General features: G+C 51.4%; 2 protein-coding genes across 3 annotated transcripts; one reads left to right on the top strand and one right to left on the bottom strand.

The window, feature by feature from the left end:
* Positions 1 to 1,998: 1,998 nt before the first annotated feature.
* Positions 1,999 to 12,788, bottom strand: UNG (uracil DNA glycosylase). Its single transcript, XM_036085990.2, has 7 exons — positions 12,642 to 12,788; positions 11,812 to 12,018; positions 11,167 to 11,262; positions 8,832 to 8,929; positions 8,063 to 8,151; positions 6,565 to 6,743; positions 1,999 to 3,072 (listed from the first exon to the last, which is right to left on the bottom strand). Exons 1-7 carry the CDS (start codon positions 12,771 to 12,773, stop codon positions 2,932 to 2,934), a joined length of 942 nt encoding a protein of 313 aa, XP_035941883.1. The 5' UTR covers positions 12,774 to 12,788; the 3' UTR covers positions 1,999 to 2,931.
* Positions 12,789 to 15,019: 2,231 nt separating this feature from the next.
* Positions 15,020 to 18,782, top strand: ALKBH2 (alkB homolog 2, alpha-ketoglutarate dependent dioxygenase). 2 transcript variants are annotated; one of them, XM_036085987.2, is made up of 4 exons: positions 15,020 to 15,143; positions 15,496 to 15,927; positions 16,984 to 17,182; positions 18,459 to 18,782. In XM_036085987.2, exons 2-4 carry the CDS (start codon positions 15,651 to 15,653, stop codon positions 18,763 to 18,765), a joined length of 783 nt encoding a protein of 260 aa, XP_035941880.1. In that variant the 5' UTR covers positions 15,020 to 15,143; positions 15,496 to 15,650; the 3' UTR covers positions 18,766 to 18,782. The 2 variants fall into 2 exon arrangements, with proteins under 2 accessions (XP_035941880.1, XP_035941879.1); XM_036085986.2 differs by having other exon boundaries at positions 15,020 to 15,244.
* Positions 18,783 to 18,817: the final 35 nt, after the last annotated feature.

The raw sequence follows: 18,817 nt of genomic DNA, 5'->3' as shown, positions 1-18,817 counted from the left end.
ATTTTGCAGTAACTGACTTCCTTGTTTTCCAAAAGCCCTCAGCAGATGCTCTTTTCCTTGCCTGAGAAGGGAGACATCCTGGGCGGGCTTCTCACGTGCTCCCACAATGGGCCATGCAGCACTGCCCTGCTGCCGGATGCAAAATGTGGGCGCAGTCATGGCAGACATCTGAGTGGGGGCTCCTAGAACAGGGGTCTGCCAACTGGGGCCCGTGCTGCCCGTTTTCCTGTGGCTCTCAAACTAAGAGTGGGTTTTACATTTGTTAAATGCTGAGGTGGGGAGGTGGGGGGCGGGAAATCTTTGATTTCCCGACACGCGCAAATAATATTCAATTTTAATTTCAGTGTCCCTAGTTTTATTGGAAGGCAGCTGCACCTGCTCATTTACATTTTGCATGTGGCTACTGTCTCTACAAGGGAAAGTAGAGTGGTTCTCATGGGCAGGATGACTGCAGAGCCTAAAATATTATATAGACCCTTTATGTAGAAAAAGTGTGCTGACCCCCATCCTAAAAGGCCAAGATTGCCTTTTAATCATTTTTGCAAATCTAGTGCTGTGATCATAGCACATCCGAAAGCGTGGAGGAAAACCCACAACTGCGTAGCTAAAAGTTCATCAAAATGAGCCTTGTTTCTTAAAAGCAAGTGACTAAATTTGCATTTCTTTTTGGGGAGGGGTGGTGTCATAAACCACTTAACACACAGCTCTGTGTTCTGTTCAAAGCATCACTAGATGTGTCATTGTATTAAAAAAGAAAAAGCAGGAGCGTATGGGTGGCTGGCTCAGTCGTTAAGCATCTGCCTTCGGCTCAGGTCATGATCCCAGGGTCCTGGGATCGAGCCCCACATCGGGCTCCCTGCTCATCAGCGGGTCTGCTTCTCCCTCTCCCACTCCCCCTACTTGTGTTCCCTCTCTCGCTGTGTCTGTCACATAAATAAATAAAATCTAAAAAAGAAAGAAAGAAAATGCGTATCAGTTCACTTTATGAATGATTTATGGTAACACAGGGCTTGGAGCTTCCTCCCGACTCGCAGCACTGCCTTGGGAGAGAAGCCTTTATTAAAACCTAACTGATGTAGCAATAGGATTCCTTCCTTTCTCCCTTGGGTCAGGGAGTCCACTGTAATGTCTAAGGGAGGCCCCCACAGTTACCAGAGGGCAAATTGAGAAGGCACCCTTGTCTTGCACCCTCCTTCTGTGAAAGCCTGCTTGCTGATGGCACAATGCGCACAATGCAGTTATCACACCCTCCTTCCCAGATGTCAAGAAAACGAAGGCCTGCATGGGAAGCAATGTTCTCCAGCAAAAGGTTTTCAAATCTCTACCCGCAACAAGAAATGAGGTCAAGTCTTTCTCATTGGATGCATTTTTTTCCTTTCGCCCACTGAAATACCAGCACGTTGTTAATCAGGCCCTTCCCTCACTTCTGGCTTCCTTCTCTATCACACACCACGGGAGTCCAAGCTTTGATCGTGATCGTCCACCCCGCAAGTGCCAGCAGGACAGTGGGCCATCAGGGCGTCTTCCCAGTGCCCTGGCCTCACACCTCCAGTCCCGAGTCCCAGAGAAGAGTCTGGAAAACACTAGCAGAGTGGGGGCGGGGAAGCTCCCCTTGCACTGTCCGGGGCTTGGCAGAACACACAGCCATGATCCCCGGAGAAATGCTTTATTCCAGCCCCAAATGGCCTTCAGAGCTCATTGGTCCCTGGCCGCGTCCAGCCCCCGCCATGGCCCTCGGGGCGCGAGTCAGCTTGCAGACCTCGGGCTGCTGTCGTCCTCGCGCCCCTCCCAGGAACCCGCCCAAGGCTTACCCGGCCTCTGGAGGGGTGGGCGGCTCCATCCGAGGGGCGGGGCGGGAGGAAAGAGGAGGGGCGGCGCGGGGGTGGCCCTTCCGGCCCACAATGGTTGCCATGGCCACCACCAGCTGCCCGGGCCCAAGGGCGGCCCAAGGACGTCCGCAGACGCCCCGGGGCACAGAGGCAGCAGGCGTTAAGGGCATGGGGTCCAGCAATCTTTTATTTCCAAACAAACTCGGGGTTAACTCTTTCCCCGGCTAACCCATCAACAGCATCTCTAACGGGATCAAGGATGAAGGTGCAGACCTAACAAAGACAGTCTCCCCAACAAAAGATTACAAAATACATATATATACATCTGCGTATTTTATAAAACAGCAAAATTCACCAATGTTGCAGGAAAAAAAAAATCCCCACGTGATTTCAGTCCATAAAAAACAGCCTTTGGCAGTCTATGCTGCCTTAAAAACCCCAACTCAGGATGCACCTAGGAGAAAAGCAGTTCCTCGCTTAAAAAAAAAATTTTAAAAATTCCCCCTTCTTTTTCTTCCAGTTCAACTTCCCCTGTTCATTCCTAGGAACACGCAGAGGATTAACTGAACACAAGCCCCAGCTCACTTCCCTCTGCCTGTCTGTGAAGGCTCACACAGAGGATTAGGCCTCAGAAATTCTCATCCCTAAACTTCTGGGCACTTGCAAACTGTCCTCCTGCCTCCTTCAAGGAGGGGCCTGAGGGCTTGGGAAAGGATCGAGGGAACAGTGTACTTGGCCAAGAACTGGAATGCCAGGTGGGGCACGGGGGTGGGGCAATAAACACACCTGACACCTTACAACCTAAAGTCTAACCTGCCAGGTAAAAACAAGTAACAGCCCACTGTACCAAGAGGTGCTTCTGTCCCCTGTCCCCTTTTTCCATAAAGGTGACAGAGAAAAGAAGTCTCTGTATTTGACCTCCCACCCTCTCCCAGATACTGTGACGTCAGGTTTTAGGCCGAAGCTGTGTTGCAAAGACAGCCATATGGTCCCAGCCAGGGTAGAGCCTTTGCTGCTTCTGTCTGGGTCAAGCTGCCGCTCCTGGCAAATATTTCAATAGCAGCCTCTAGAAAACTGCCCAGGACAGCCCTCCAGTTCAGGGTCACAGATCCTTCCAGTTGATGGGCTCCTTGCCAGACTTCCGCAGCAGCTCATTGGTTTTAGAGAAGTGTCTACATCCAAAGAACCCTCTGTACACGGACAACGGGGAGGGGTGCGCTGTCTGCAGCACGTGGTGGCGTTTCTGAAAGAGAGGGAGAGGAGTCACGGGCGGCACGTTTGGCCGCGTGCCCGGATCTTATGACCCCGCAACCTCACTGCTAAGAATGCAGTTGCTCAAGGGCCCCACGATGTGTGTACCTATACGTAGACGCAGGTGGAAGGGGGTTTGCGGCAGCACGGCTTGTACCAGGTAAAGCTTCATCTAAATCCAGGGTTACGCAACTGGCTAAAAATAGTTTTCTGAACTTCTTACAATGGAACACCACAAGGCTACTAGAAGAAGAAGGCTGAGCTACATATGCTGATAAGGGAAAACCTAAATATATCAAGTGGAAGAAAAAAATGTAATTGCCTAAGTTTTTCTGGAAAAAGACCCAAAACACTATTTATGGTAGTTCCGTGAGGTAAAGAAAGAGTGGAAGGCATTTACTTTCGGTTTTGCACTTTTGTGTTACCTGAATGGTCTACAAAAACAGAACACTTTGATTTTTTAAATGTCAGCCGTACTTTCCGGAGCAGGAAGACTCTGGACCATGTTTGTTTTCTTCTTTTCTGTATTTAAATAAAAACCACCTCCCAACTAATTGTTTTCACAGCATCCCTGTCTTCAAAGAGCTCAGTCCAGGAGGGCAGCCCAGTGTGGTGCAGAACCCGGAGCCTGGATCCAGGTGGCCTGGGTCCGTTCTGACTCCGCCCTAGAGAAGTCAATGAATCCAGGCCGCACGTCCTTCTGCGGCTGTGAAGGGGATCTAACAGCGCCTAGCTTACGGAGATCCTGTGCAGCAACCAACAATGCCCGTGTGTATTGTGAGAGTCTGAGAGGTGATACAGGTTGAGTGCTTACTAGCATGCCACCTGCCATGCAGTTCGGGCCCCTGAAAATGTGAGCCGTGCTGGACTTTGAAGGATGAGTGAGTAGCCTCTGGAAAGGGGAGGCAGGATGTTCAAAGGCAGGCAGGGAAAGGGGAGGCAAGAAGAGGTCGAGGTGCTCCAGTCAGCCTGGAGCGGAGAGGGGAAAAGGGGAGCTGTGGCCCAGAGGCAGCTCCAGACCCCAGCCCGCCAGCCCAAGGCAGGGCCTTTCAGGCGGACCACACCCGAAACTCCAGCAGGATCAGGTGATGGCCTGAACCAAGGCCAAGGCGGCCAGGTGAGGAGGAGTCTGAGAGCAGGGGAAGGCTATGAAGGAATGCCCTGACAGCAAGGAATGCCCTGACAGCGTATGGGGCGGGGAGGGGAGAAGGGTGGGGAGCAGAGATGGAGAAGGGAAAGAGGGGAAAGGAGGGAGGAAGGGGTCACAAATGCTATCCGATTTCTGGCTGGACAAGCACGTGGTGGTACTCTCTTTCCCAGGGGATCCACAGGAGCCAGTGTGGCAAGGCTGGACGAGCAAAGGAGAACCTACCTTGGAAAGCGTGGTATCTGGTGTGCTGAGGGGTCACGGGTAAGGAGGCAGCGGAATACACAGACCTAGTGCTCGGGGAAAGCTACCCAGCTGGACATGCACCTGGCTCCTAATCATCACGCTACTCTTACAACTGTTTCCTGTCAAGCCAAACCATCTTCAGGAATAAAAACGACACACACGCTGAGTAGGAGCTACGCAGACCATGCAGAGATGGGAGAGCACCCCAGGGAGCGCTTACTTATCTCCACGCTCCGACCTTAGCAGGTAGTTCCCAGGGAGCGCTTACTTATCTCCACGCTCCGACCTTAGCAGTTAGTTCATTCGTGCCAGATTTTACTCCTACTGTTCTCTACCTCAAAACACCTGAAAACATCTCGTTCATCCACACACAAACTTTAGAGTCATCCTGACTCACACTCCACTGCTGTTCACATCAAGACTCGGGAAGGCGACATCAGAAACTATAAGCTAGCGCCTACCCGAGCCGGGGAAGCAACTTAACAGGGGGGACTCGGCTGGGAAACTTCTCACTGCGTACCTTACTATCCTATTTCATTTTTTTTAATCATGTGAACCTATTACCTTAAAAAAGACTAAATAAGATGAAAACCAATTCCATTTAAGAGAAAATGGAGGGCGCCTGGGTGGCTCAGTCGTTAAGCGTCTGCCTTCGGCTCAGGTCATGATCCCAGGGTCCTGGGATCGAGTCCCACATCGGGCTCCCTGCTCGGCAGGAAGCCCGCTTCTCCCTCTCCCACTCCCCCTGCTTGTGTTCCTGCTCTCGCTGTCTCTCTGTCAAATAAATAAATAAAATCTTTAAAAAAAAAAAAAAAGAAAATGGAGAAGTGGACAGACTTGGGAGCGGGTTGCCAGCGTGGAACCTGAATACACCCCCACCGGGCCCCTAGGTGAGCAAGGTAAGCAGGCTCCGATCTCCGCCCCGCCACTCACCGCCCCGCCACTCACCGCAACTTTATCACTCTAATACTTTATGAGGCATTAAGCGAGATTCTGCAGGGAAAGTGCTGGGTGTGATGCCAGATGCGGGGTGGGGGATTCAGTCCACTTGGCCATTCCCGACAGGCCAGCTACCTCCTGCTGTCACACGAGCTACTGTCAGGTGACCTCACCGAACCCCTTTACTTCACTCACTGCGCTGCATACTCGCTGACTTCTCCCCGCCCCTCCCTTCTGAATCCTGTGTCTCCCAGCAGCCCGGACCAAGGCTCACCTTGGATGCTTGCCTCCCCCACCCCCCACCTCTCTCCTCCAGCATGCTGTCCTCCATCCAACCCTCAGCCCCGGTCTATCACAGCCTAGACAGAAGTGACAGTGGCTCACTCCAGTGTGAGGAGTGTCAACAGTGAGCAGCAGGACTGGGATGTGCTCAGGAGGTAAGGGGACAGGATTTGCTGGCGGAGGAGGTCTAAGGGAATGAGGGAAAGGATTCAAGGATGGCTTCTGGTTTTTCATCTCAGCACCAGGCAGGTCGGTACTTCCGTAAGGACACAGAAGGAGCAGAGGAGCACGTGGGGGGTGTGGTCCTTGCCTTATTGTTCGCTTACTGCACCGTCTGTTTTAGTGAGTGGAGGCCGTTCTCATTCTATGTATGTAGCAAGTGTTGTATGCTTATAGTACTAACTATTAAATCAGGAGTTGGCCCTTTGCTTTCTTCACATGCAACTCATCATTCCTATGTCTGAATTTTGCTTCATTTTCAATGGGAAACCTGACCCTCATTATAAGCCTTTAGGGAAAATAAATTTCACCCTGTGCCATGGGTTTTCCAGAACCACACGCAGGGATTCCTAGTATTTTCTAAAGTGGTTTAAAATGTTTAAAAAACACAAGACAATACCAGAGTGGGAGACAAACTATGAGACTCTTAATGTCAGGAAACAAACTGAGGGTTGCTGGAGGAGGGGGGGTGGGAGGAATGGGGTGGCTGGGTGATGGACACTGGGGAGGGTATGTGCTATGGTGAGCGCTGTGAATTGTGTAAGACTGATGAATCACAGACCTGTACCCCAGATAGAAATAATACATATGTTAATAAAAAATATATATAAAAACAAAAAAATAAAATGTTTAAAAACAAAACCACCATACCCTGTTGATGGCACTGCCCTTCTTCTGAGCATAAGAGCCCCAGAGCAAGAAGACAAGGCCACTGGAGTTCTCATTTAGCCAGGACACAACCGCATCAGTAAACTGCTCCCATCCTCTCTCCTTATGGGAATTAGCCTGATGTGCCCGGACCGTGAGCACAGCATTGAGTAAGAGAACACCTATGGACACACACCAAAGAAACAGGTTAAGAGGCAAATGAGTCAAAAGAGAGAGAGAGACAGAGAGGAAGACACACACACAGTGCAGCCCTCTGAAATCAGCTTCCAGAGAGAGCATCCCAACGACTGGTGGGTGCCTCTGGGCAACATCAGAGAGCACTGTCCTTTCATCTCTGCAATTTCATCATCTTCTGAGTTGGTATCAATGACTAGGCCTTACATGTGTCATCAGAGTTGTTTTATTTATTTTTAAAGAGTTTATTTATTCATCTGACAGAGAGATAGCGAGAGAGAGCACAAGCAGGGGGAGTGGGAGAGGGAGAAGCAGACTCCCCGCTAAGCAGAGAGCCCGATGTAGGGCTCGATCCCAGGACCCTGAGATCATGACCTGAGCCGAAGGCAGACGCTTAACGACTGGGCCACCCAGGTGCCCCATCAGAGTTGTTTTAAAAATACATCCCAAGGGGCGCCTGGGTGGCCCAGTTGGTTAAGCGTCCAACTCTTGATTTCGGCCCAGGTCATGATTTTGGAATTGTGAGAGTGAGCCCCCATGTCGGGCTCCGTGCTCAGTGGGGAGTCTGCTTGAGATCCTCTCTCTCTCAAAATAAAATCTTAAAAATATACATGTATATCCCATGTGACATTAAGTAACCCTAGAAGATAACAAAAGGAAACCGAAACATTTCACTAAAACAAAAATCCAACCATAAGAAACCAAACAGTCAACATTCTTTTCTTATCCTGGTTATAGTTCATTTGTAGAAAGGAAGGAAGGAAGGGGGGAGGGAGGGAGGGAGGGAGGGAGGGAGGGAGGGAAGGAGGGAGGGAGGGAGGGAGGAAAGGGAGAAAGACACACCTGTAAATAGGTATTAAACACAAAAAAACACAGCCCTAGTGTTGAAATGAGAAAGGCGAGGCCATCTCCTAAATGGTCAAAGTTAGCAGGTAAATTTAAAATATTAATAACAAGGGGCCCCTGGCTGGCTCAGTCAGAGGAGCATGTGACTATTGACCTCACGACCTCAGGGTTGTGAGTTCAAGCCCCATCCATGTTGGGTGTAAATATTAAAGATAAATAAACTTAAAAATAAATAATATTGAGAAACAAATTTTTCTCTTTTGAATTATGATTAAAACATGAAAGAAAACATTGGCTAGAGGATAAAAAGGGGGATACATTTTTTTTTATTTCTATAAACGCAGCCATTTTATGTGAGTGCTCTAGTTCTTCATGTTCTTTGCTAAACATAAGCCAGCAGGACATAAGAGAAGTGTGTGCTGAAATCCGTCCAAAGCACATCTAGGAGTGGTTGGCTCACCTTGCTTGGCCCACCCGGATAAATCTCCGTGACCAGGATGAACAAAACCCTCTATGTCTGTAGACAGCTCTTTATAAATGTTTTCCAAACTGAAAACAAACCGGAAGAAAAAGAACGGGATCTTGAGCACAATTCTGAAAATTCAGTAGCCCCCAACATACTTGAGGATCACAGCCTGAGCCACCAGCCCTTGGAGGGGAGAGCGGCAAGAACCTCGCAGATTTATGAGGACGCACCGTCATTCCTTCTGATAGGAAACCTTGCCAAAGATCTTTATTTTGGTTTAGGCTCAGATTTAAGGAACAGCGCGCTTTGGAAGATTTAAGTACATCAGCCCAGGAATTACCACCTCTCAACTAATATTTATGGTTTGGTATGTTTCTGTACTGGTTATATTCACATATGTTGTCTATAAAATTCCCCGAAGCCGTGGTTTTTAACCAGGGGTGATTTTGCCCCCTAGGCGACTTCAGGCACCGTCTAAAGACATTCTTCATTGCCATTTTACTAGCGCTCTCTGGGGGCGGGGGTAGTGTTGCCGGCATCTAGTGGGTGAGGCCAGGCATGCTGCTCAGCATCCTACAGTGAGTGCACAGAACAAAACCTCTCCTGCACAAAGACCCAACCCCTGATGTCAACAGTAACAAGACAGAGAAATCCTGCTCCAAAGGCTACTGAACGTGCCCCCAACAAGTGTACCTAGAACCTGCAAAGTACACATCTGAAACTAATCACACTTGGACCCGGGCCATCTGTCAAGCAATCGTACCTGGGTGGCGGTGGAACGGGTCTTTGAACACTAAAGCAGAGCCCATGGGCTTGGTTAGGTCCATGATACGGATCCTGTCCCAGGATGACAACCTTCACCTGTGAATACCAGGTGCCAAGAAATTAAATACTGTCGCACGAGCAGGTTAAACAAACACCTGGCTGATAACCTGTACAAAGGACCACGATGATGAGAAAGGCAGCCCCCCTCTCCCCGACCCAAACTAAGAACCCCCAGAAGGCAGTGGGTGACTGGGCCCCATTACTTTCCACTGTCAAATAATCCTTCACTCCATCACCTGCTATAGAGCCCTGCTCCTTCTCTGATGCAGGTGTGTGAAAATAAGTCCACCTCCTTCATTTTTCAGATTACAAAAATATGCCCTTGCCCAAGTACAACCATCCAGAAACACACAAAGTGGCTCGTTGTCTCCACTCATCCCTATCCCCTTCCTGATTCAACCCTGTAAAATTACCTATATAACTGGGGTTATATAGTACTCATGGTGGTACTCATGACCCTACATTTTTGTGGTTCTCACATCATGCATTTTAGGCATCCTTCAATGCCCAGAGTGCTCAGTCACTGACAGCTAGTTGGCTTATTTCCTAGTTTCTTCCATCACAAAAAAACAATTCTATAAACACTCTTTACATCCTGTTGTTTTTATTTCCATGGAACAGACTCAAAATAGGAGGTGCTGGTCCAAGGACAAGTGTATTTTAAATTTTCATAGGCATGTACCAAATTGCTTTTTCAATGAGTGGAAGCTACTCAAATTCCCTACCAGCCACATAGGAAGATGCCTCTTCCCCCCATATCCTCTGAGGGATGAAACCAGAAGAGAATGAGATCAAAGGGCCATGGAGAAGGTGGCAACATGCAATGAAAGTAATGAGATCAAGGTCACGGGCGGTTTTAAGATACAGCTAGTCCTTCTGATCTGCTGCCTGCCCACCTCTTCTTCCTTCTCAGAATCCTCCCGTAGCCGACATACACTATATCCTTCAAAACCCAACCTTCAGACATCAGGAACCTTTTGTGGACCTCCCTGTTGCTACCATTGGTGCTCACTCTGAACGCAGGAGATTCTCCCTCATGAAGCAGCCTGTCCCAGCAGGGCAGCTCTTGGGTTCTCGTCCTGGATAAGGGAGGACCTTGAAGGAGCCACTCCACCTCCCCGACCTTCCTTCCACCTGCTTCTCTGTAAAGAGGCCTCGCTGGGCCATCTGATCCTCAGCACTTTCACGCTCTCCTATTCCTCCCTGTTGACACTGGTGATTGGTATTCAAAACAGGACCCACAGCTCAAACAAGGCACAAACTAGTACCGAATTTAAAAGGACTTAAGTTTCTTTAACTTTACAAAACCAAGAGCTATATTCAAAGCTCTTGCTTGAAAGTGAAAAATGGTCAAGTCTGCAAAGTATTAAGTGTGGCAGCTTTATCCACATGGGTCATTCACCTATTTCACTTCTATTTGGTGTAACAGACATAGCACAAAATCACAGGATTCCTGCCCTTGTCTTACAACATGAGGGAGGGAAAAGGAGAATAGAATATGAGATCTCCAGCATAAGCAGAAACCAAATGTCCTGGACAGGAAAACCAGATCAGAAAGGTAGTGGGCAACACGCCTCAAGGGAGATGCCGTAGATAGATCTAGTTGGCTTTTCAACAGGCAGAAGACTGTCACACTATCCAGCTGTGAAGGAGGAGAGTTGGGGGTGGAGGGAAGGCCGGAAAGTCTGACTGACTATTTTCATGTTCAGCTTCTATGGTTCATAGAGTGAGTGTAAAGCCATAAACAAGCTTCTGAGCAGGAGACTGAAGTGACCAGACCAACCAGCAGCCGGTATATAGAATGAACCGGTGCAAAGGAATGCTAACAGGATAGTAAAACTGTTTGGGCCAGAAGTCAAGAGCTTGAAAGCATCAACTATAAAAGATAGAAATAGGGAGCTGCAAGTTAAGGTGAGGGGTGGACTAACCAGTTGCAAAAGACCTCAGTGCTTCATGCCTGTTTCCTCAACATCACCACAGAAAGACCTAACGTTGGTATGCCGTTGGTTTCAGGGATTACATAAAATACAAAAAACTAGAGCATACAGACACGGGTCTATGTACAGATATTTTCTTTTTTGCTGCATTGACAGCACATGCTTCAAGTTAGAAAGCTAACAGGCTAAAACATAGCCAGCCAAACTTCACGATTTCATTAATTTATTTATTACTCCACCACGGACAGGCACTTGCCTGCGTCGGTAACTAACAGGTACATACTATTTGACTCCCATACCTCTTTTTACTAAAACTCACCACCAACCTGTACTTACATGTCTTATGTCACACATCTGGGTCCACGTGAAGACTTGGTGTGGAGGTGGATAAACAGTGTAATGTTTTCTTTCTTCCGCGACAAATCCCATTAGCTGACGTAAAGACAAATCAGATTTCAAATCAGATTCTCACCGCCAAGTGTTAAGAATCCAATAAGGAAGCTTCCAGTGGAAGCTAAGGGGAGCATTATCTGGCTCTCCGCCACGTTTTACATCCAAATTCTCCCGAGAAACAAAAACTAGACTTGCAGATCACCGAAGATGTCCCTCCGCTTCGGTGCCCTGCCCCTTTGTTTGGACCGGGTCTACGTGGATTGGTCTCGCCGCTTTCACTTCCTATTAGGTGACAGGCCCTCCCTCTTTTTGTAAAGGCTGCACCAGGTTTCAAGCAGTCTGGTTTGCGGTTTTACTGTGCCGCCCTTTCCTGGAGAGCAGACCCGCTGAATGGTTTACAAAAAGCCATGCCATCTTACAGTCTTTTAAAAACTTCAATAAAGCGTACGAACGCCAAACCCCGTGGCTGTTATTTTACCTAACTCTTACCGGGAAAAGGACTTAAGAGAGGGAATACAGGAGCCTACAAACGTGGACTCTCCGCAAGCTATCCTAGCAGGACCTAAGGGCCCGCGGCTCCAGGTTTACCTTGATGAAATACGGTTTCCCGAACTCCGCGCTGAGCGGCTTCTTCCAACTCTCACCGAAACCCACAGGCACGTTGCGCGCCGCGAGTCTGAGCAGGGCGGCGGCCTTGTTTTTCTGGATGCGGATCAACTGCTCAGGGCTCAGCGGCGAGGAGGGCGGCGTGCCGGGGTCCTCCTGCCCGGCCCGGGCCTTCTTTGGGGGGCTGGCCTGCAAGTGGTCCCCGCATAGGCGGGTCAGGAGCTGCAGCGGGCCGCGCCCGGGCGCCAGCAGCTGCCGCCCCCAACCCCACGGCCCATTGCGGAGCACGCCCATTCGCGGGGCTGCAGCCTCCACGCGGCAAGTCGCAGCAAAAGCGGACTCTGGGAGTCGGGTCCGGGAAGGAACCGCTGCCCCGGGTTTTGAATTCTAAGTTGCAGCAGGTAGACGGGCGGTGAGCAAAGCCCGCGACGTCTCCCGCGGCGTTGGCGGGAAGGGAGGCCCTGACCCCGGCGCCCCGCCCCCGGCGTTCCCACGTGGTCTTTTCGCGGCAAAAACCTCCCGGGGTGAGTGCCGCCTCCCTCCCCTCTGATTGGACGGCGGGCCGAGCAGGGAGGCCCCCTCGCCTCTGATTGGCGCCGTGGGCCCCGAGGTCCATCTCCATTGGCTGGCCCCTCAGAATGGCCGCCAACAGGGAACGGCAGAGGCTGTTTTGAACACGTGCAGTCCGCTTTGAACGCAGGGACCCAGCTTACCGAGTCGGTGGCGCGTCCCTGCAACCCCTCGGCCGAGCGGGGCCCGTCGCCCTCCTCCCCGTCCCTTGCCCCCGGTGCCCTGTCCCCGCCGCGCCTCACCGCCGCATCCCCGCTCTCCTCAGCTACCGCCGCCACGCCGGCCCCCGGGTCGGCCGGCTCGGGACTGCGGGCACGTCGCCTCCCGGCGGCGCTCGGGGAGAAGAAGGAGTAGAGGGTCTTCTGGCCGATCATCCCGGAGCCGAGGAGAGCGGACGCGCGCTGCCCGGGGAACCCGCGGTATGCGCCAGCTGCGGCGGTCCGAAATTGGCGCCAAATGGCCCGCGCATGCTCCGTCCGGGGGGTGGGCGGGGGGCCAGGGGCGGTGGGGGGCGGCGGGGGTCCTAGTGCGCATGTGCCAGAGGAGCTGCGGGGGACGCCCCTGGGACCAGGTGGGGCTGGAAGCCTCAGGTGGTAGGCGGGGTCCTTGGGTGCGTTAGCTCCTGTGTTTACTCTTTCATTCATTGTACTCAGCCATCACACCCCTGCCTTGGGGCCCGTCCCTCCACCTCTACCGCGGGTGAAAAGGAGAAAAAAGTACCTGCTCCGAGGGGTTGTTGTGGGAGGGAAATTAGCATTAAAACAGCCATTTGTTTTGCTCTTATCCAGTTTCACAACCTATTTTACTGGCAGTAAACTAGCGCCAAGTGCGGTCCTGCGTTTTGCCTAACCCGTAAGGTCTGAGGGAGACTTTAACTGAGGTCTTGAAGATTAAACTCCTAAGTCTGCATCCTCTTCAAGGCACCCCCGCAACCCCGGTACACCTGCCATCCTTCTTGTTCCCGCGTTCCCTCCCCACATCCAAACCGACAGTGGGTCCTCTTGGTTCTATCTGCAAAATAAATCCCAGATTCAACTGCTGCTCTTCATCACGTGGCTACAATCCCTGGCTGCTCTCCTCTTTCTTAGGAAAGTGATCCTTTTGAAATGTAAATTACATCATGGTAATCCCCAGGTAAAAATCCTCCCTGCAGTTTCCAAATTTTAGAATAAACCCCAGCTTCTTACCCTGCTGGCAGAGCTGTCTCCCTCTAACCCAAGCCCTTACTACTGTGAGGTGACTGACATAGCCAGCTTGTCCCTTGTGTGGCCTGTACTCTCTTGCATGCACTGTCCCCCTACCTGGTAAGCTTTGGGTCTCAACTCCGGTCCCTTCCTCTGAAAGGCCTTCTCCTGCCCACCCCCCACCCCCCATTCTAGCTGGTCACACAATAGCTTCTGTACTATCTAAAATTATCTTATGCATTCTTTGCTTGTTTGTCTCCATCTCCAAAATTGAACCCTGCTGAGGGCAGATGAGGTGGGAAACAAAGGCAGAAGGAAACAGATAAAATTAAATGTCCTTAGAACCTGCAGCTTGCTGACAAATACTTGAGGCAGGCAGAGTATAATGTTCCTCCCGGAAGCTCCAAACGGTCTTTGTTAATGCCTTCCTTGCTAGAGGGAAAAGCAACCTTAGTTTGACAATGGCAAGGCCTCGGGTATCCTGTGAGTCCTCTTTAGCATATGAAAATCCTTTTGGAACTTCCCTTATCTTTACTTCCCAAAGGCTATCTATTGTATAATTTCATTCATAAGAAATTCTGGAAAAGGGGTGCCTGGGTGGCTCAGTAGGTTGTGTCTGCCTTCTGCTGGGGTCGTGATCCTGGGGTCCTGGGATCGAGCTCCACATCGGGCTCCTTGCTCAGCGGAAAGCCTGCTTCTCCCTCTGCTGCTCCCCCTGCTTGAGCTCTCTCTCTCTGAAATAAAATCTTTAAAAAAAATTCTGGAAAAGACGGAACTATAGGGACAGGAAACTGCTCAGTGGTGGCCAGGGGCTCGGGGGTTAGCATCGGGCGAGGGCGAGTTTCTAACTAAAAGGCTTGGGGGAATTTTGTGGGGTGACAGAACCATTCTTGATCATGATCATGGTGGTGGTCACACAACTGTGTACTTCTGTCAAAATCTGCACAACCGTGCACTAAGAAGATTCAAAACAAAGGCCCCGAATCCCACGGAGCTTTCATTGCACTGGGGGAGACAGAGAGTCAACAAAAATGAGGAGCAGTAACAGAATCTGACATTTGTTTGGAGCACGAAAGCATTCCTGGCCCGTCCTGTCATCTAATCCTCACAGTGCTCTCGCCGCGGAGGTTTTATAGCCCCCACTGTGCAGGGGAAGCTATGCAAGCCCAGGGACGGTAAGCGACCTGCAAGAACCACACAGCCCGACGGGTGGAGACGAATACAGAAGCCATGGGGTCATGCTCCCACCGGGTGGCCCACCTCCCCAGGGAGCAAGTGGCTGGGCGGAAAACCTGCAGTGCCTGCAGCGCGCCTAGGAGGCCAACAGGTGGCGCCAGGGAGCCGCTCACCGCACTGTTCCGCCGAGGTGCCTACATTTCCCAGCGGGCCCCCCGAAATCCACCCGGAAGTGACGCTGCGGCCCCGGTGTTGGCTCTTTCCCGCCAGCCCCGCCTCCGGTGTTTGCCGGGCTCGGGGCGGCGCGGCCGCAGTCTGCGGTGTCAGAGAGAGCCCCCGCCCCCTGCTCGGTGTCACAATCCTTATTTTCTATCGGAGTTCGGCGTGCGTGTGACCACGTGTAACTGTTTTGGTATCAGATTCTGAATCCTAGCCATTCGAGGATCACTATACTTACCCAAGGGCATACTGGCGTGGGAGGGCCGGTCAGTAGTGGGGGGCGGGGGGGGAAGGAGACCGGGAATCTGCTTCTCTGGGTGACTTTGGGCAAACCCCTTCCCTTGTCCAGGTGTGCCAGGGTGGGCTTTCTTGAAAAGGTCAGGTGCTTGGTGGGTAGAATGCAGGCAGTTGGGGTTTTGCAAGCCAGCCAGCTGACTGTGATACATAGCCAGGTGTGGGGGACCCAGGACATCCTGAGCGACCCTCTCAACTTCAACATCCTCTACTTCCTTTCTAGGATATGGTGTTAAAAGTGGGAACTTGAAAACACTGAGGAGAAGTTCTGTGGGCCCCCTTGGCCACCAAGCCAAGTTTTGCATCTGGGACAGAGCCTGGGCAATCTCTCTCTCTGCCCTGCAGCTGGCTCCCAGGCCTGTGCTTTAGGGAGACAGAATGGACAGGTTCCTGGTGAAGGGGGCTTTAGGGGGCCTTTTGGGAAAGAGGGAGCGAGAGGTGAGTGGAGAAGGCCCAGCAGGGCTAAGAGGAGACGAGGAGAGCAGCAGGAAGAGGCCCAGGGCAGAAACCCCAGGGAATGCAGGCCCCCTGGCCGGCCCCAGCTGGCGGCACATCCGAGCCGAGGGCCTGAGCTGTGATTACACAGTCCTGTTTGGCAAAACCGAAGCGGACAAGATTTTCCAGGAGCTGGAGCAAGGAGTGGAGTATTTTACAGGTAAGCCGAGGACTTCGGGGTGTGTGTTGAAGACTTGATTGACAAAACTAGTGCTCTGTGTTTGGGGAAATCTGAACCAGTGACTTCATTAACTGATTCAACACATACTCTCTGGGCATCTGTGGGCCGAGCACCATGTTGGGCGCCTGGGATAGAAACTGGAGAAAAGTTTGCCTGCCCACCAGGAGCTGACAGACTTGGGAATGATTTGCCATCTGGCTGCTGATTAGAATAGGCTGGGAAAGGTAAAAAACAAAAGGGATGCTGGGTTCTACCCGAGACCAGCTGAATCGGAGTAGCTGGGGGGGTTGTGGTGCAGCCTGGGCGAGACCAGCTGAATCGGAGTAGCTGGGGGCGGGGGGGAGGTGCAGCCTGGGCAGCAGTGTTTTTAGAAAGCCTCCAGATGACTCTAAAGTGCAGCTGGTCTAGTAGGAGAGACAGCAAATAACCAGGTAATTCCCCCACAGCGGGGGTTCTGAGCATCACCCCGGGGAGGGGGGGGGCCTTTGTCGCTTCCGAGAACTGGGATCGCTGGAGCCCTCCCCCACAGTGTAGCGGCTGTTTCCAGGGCCTGCTGATGCTGTTGGTCCGGGAGCACACGCTGAGAACGGCTGCAAGGTGGCAGCGCACGTGGAGGCAGAGAGAAGCCCACGGGAGACCCCAGCCCACAGCCTTAACTGCGTTGGTTTCATCTCTCTTGGGGGCCCCACACCCTTAGTCCCCATGGTTGGCAGAATCACCCTAGCGTGTAGCCTGACTTCAGCTTGCTTGCATTTCAGCCTCTTATTATGCTTCTACTGGAGTTAAGGCTTAAAATTAAAGCATAGTGTTAAAAAAAAAAAGAAAATTGGACAAGAGCGTGTTTCTCTAAGTGTAGGACAAGAACCACTGTTCTTACGTGAACATTTTGGGCAAGCCACAGTGATTTCTGTCCCTGGTCAGGAAGTGAAATGTTACTCCTGTTTCAGTTTCCTTTCGATCCTGAATCCTCAGGGAGCAAGCGTGTGGGCTACTCGCCTGCCTGCTCTTCTGAGCTGCCGTGTTTTATCTGCGCAGGTGCGCTAGCCAGGATCCAGGTGTTCGGGAAGTGGCACAGTGTGCCCAGGAAGCAAGCGACCTATGGCAACGCGGGGCTGACCTACACGTTCTCGGGCCTCACTCTGTCTCCAAAGCCCTGGATCCCAGTTCTAGAGCACGTCCGGGATCGTGTTTCTATGGTGACAGGAGAGACCTTCAACTTTGTGCTTGTCAACAGGTGACACTCTACCTGGTTTTTTCCTTTTCCTTTTTAGGCTACTGGACTGAATTGTATAAATCTGCTTCTTCCGAAGGCGGGAGTTTAGGATTCCATCATTTTTTTTTTTAATTTAAATTCAATTAGCTAACATAGAGTAAGTACATCCTTAGTTGCAGATGTAGGGTTCAGTGATTCATCAGTTGCATATCACACCCAGTGCTCATCACATCATGTGCCCCCCTTAATGCCCATCACCCGGTTACCCCATCCCCCCACCCAGCCCCCCTCCAGCCCTCAGTTTGTTCCCTAAAGATAAGATCCACCATATTTTATTCATTTGTACAACAGATCCCTTAGTGCAGCAGGGATGTGGCCAGGAGAGCATCAGCAGTTGGTCCTCGTGGAGGCCACGCCACAGCGGAAGTGAGAGGTGATTCTCTCATGAACAAACCGTTGAACAAGATCATTTCAGACGCTGATAAGTGTCTTAAAGAAAATTAAACAGGCTGATATTGCTAAGAATGGCCAGGAAGAAGGGGTCTGAGTTGAGAGCAGGGTTTCGCACCAGCAACACTCTGACATTTTGGGCCAGATACTTCTGTTGTCGGGGCTGCCCTGTGCTTTGCAGGATGTGAGCAGCCTCCCTGGCTTCCACCCCCTGGATGCCGGGAGCATCCCCTCCCCAGTCACAGCCACCAGAATGTCTCCAGACACTGCTGAGCGTCCCTTGGGGGGACAGAACTGCCCTGCTTACCAACCCTGAGTTTAGGGGAAGGTGGTTAGCGGAGGGCTCCCTGAGGTGCTGAGACTACATGGAATGAGGGAGCAAGCCACACAGACATCCTGAGGAAGAGCAGAGGGGGCTTGGAGTGTGTAAGGAGCGGAAATCCCACTGATAACTGCTGGAGCAGCAAATGAGGGGAGGAAGAGAGGGCTATTATGAGCTCAGAGACGGGCAGGGGCCAAACTGGCAAGGAGTCAGGGTTTTTTATTCTAAGTAGGGGAGAAACCATTTGAAGGTTTACATACATGAACTGGGAAAACCCCAAGACGAGTTTTTGGCTGCTTTTGGTGAGTTACATTTTAAAGCACATGATCAAACAGGACAAGATCGAGTGGAAGTGCTTCAGGCTTGGCTCATCTGTGGACCCAGATGAGGCCCTCCAGCCCCCACAGACCCACAGCAGGGGCTGCTCCTGGCACCTGTCACGCTGGGGGAAAATGAGGATTCTGCCCTGTTGGCGGGTCCCAGGAGAGGGCTGTTTTGTAAACTGGGCTTGTGTTCTCACTGCAGGTATAAAGACGGCTGTGACCACATTGGTGAGCACCGAGATGATGAACGAGAACTGGCTCCCGGGAGCCCCATAGCTTCTGTCTCCTTTGGGGCCTGCAGAGACTTCTTCTTCCGGCATAAGGACTCTCGGGGGAAAAAGCCCACCCGGAAGGTGGAGGTGGTGAGGCTGCAGCTGGCCCATGGAAGTTTGCTTATGATGAACCACCCGACCAACACTCACTGGTACCACAGTCTCCCCGTACGGAAGAAGATTCTAGCCCCACGGGTCAATCTGACATTTCGCAAAATTCTGCCCACTAAAAAGTAAAAACTGTGTTGGTGGTTTGTACTTCTCTTTTCTCCTTCCCTCTCTACTCCAA

This window comes from Halichoerus grypus, chromosome 13, assembly GCF_964656455.1.
Source record: "Halichoerus grypus chromosome 13, mHalGry1.hap1.1, whole genome shotgun sequence".
Classification (NCBI taxonomy): domain Eukaryota; kingdom Metazoa; phylum Chordata; class Mammalia; order Carnivora; family Phocidae; genus Halichoerus; species Halichoerus grypus.
This window is presented reverse-complemented; position numbering and strand designations above follow the sequence as displayed.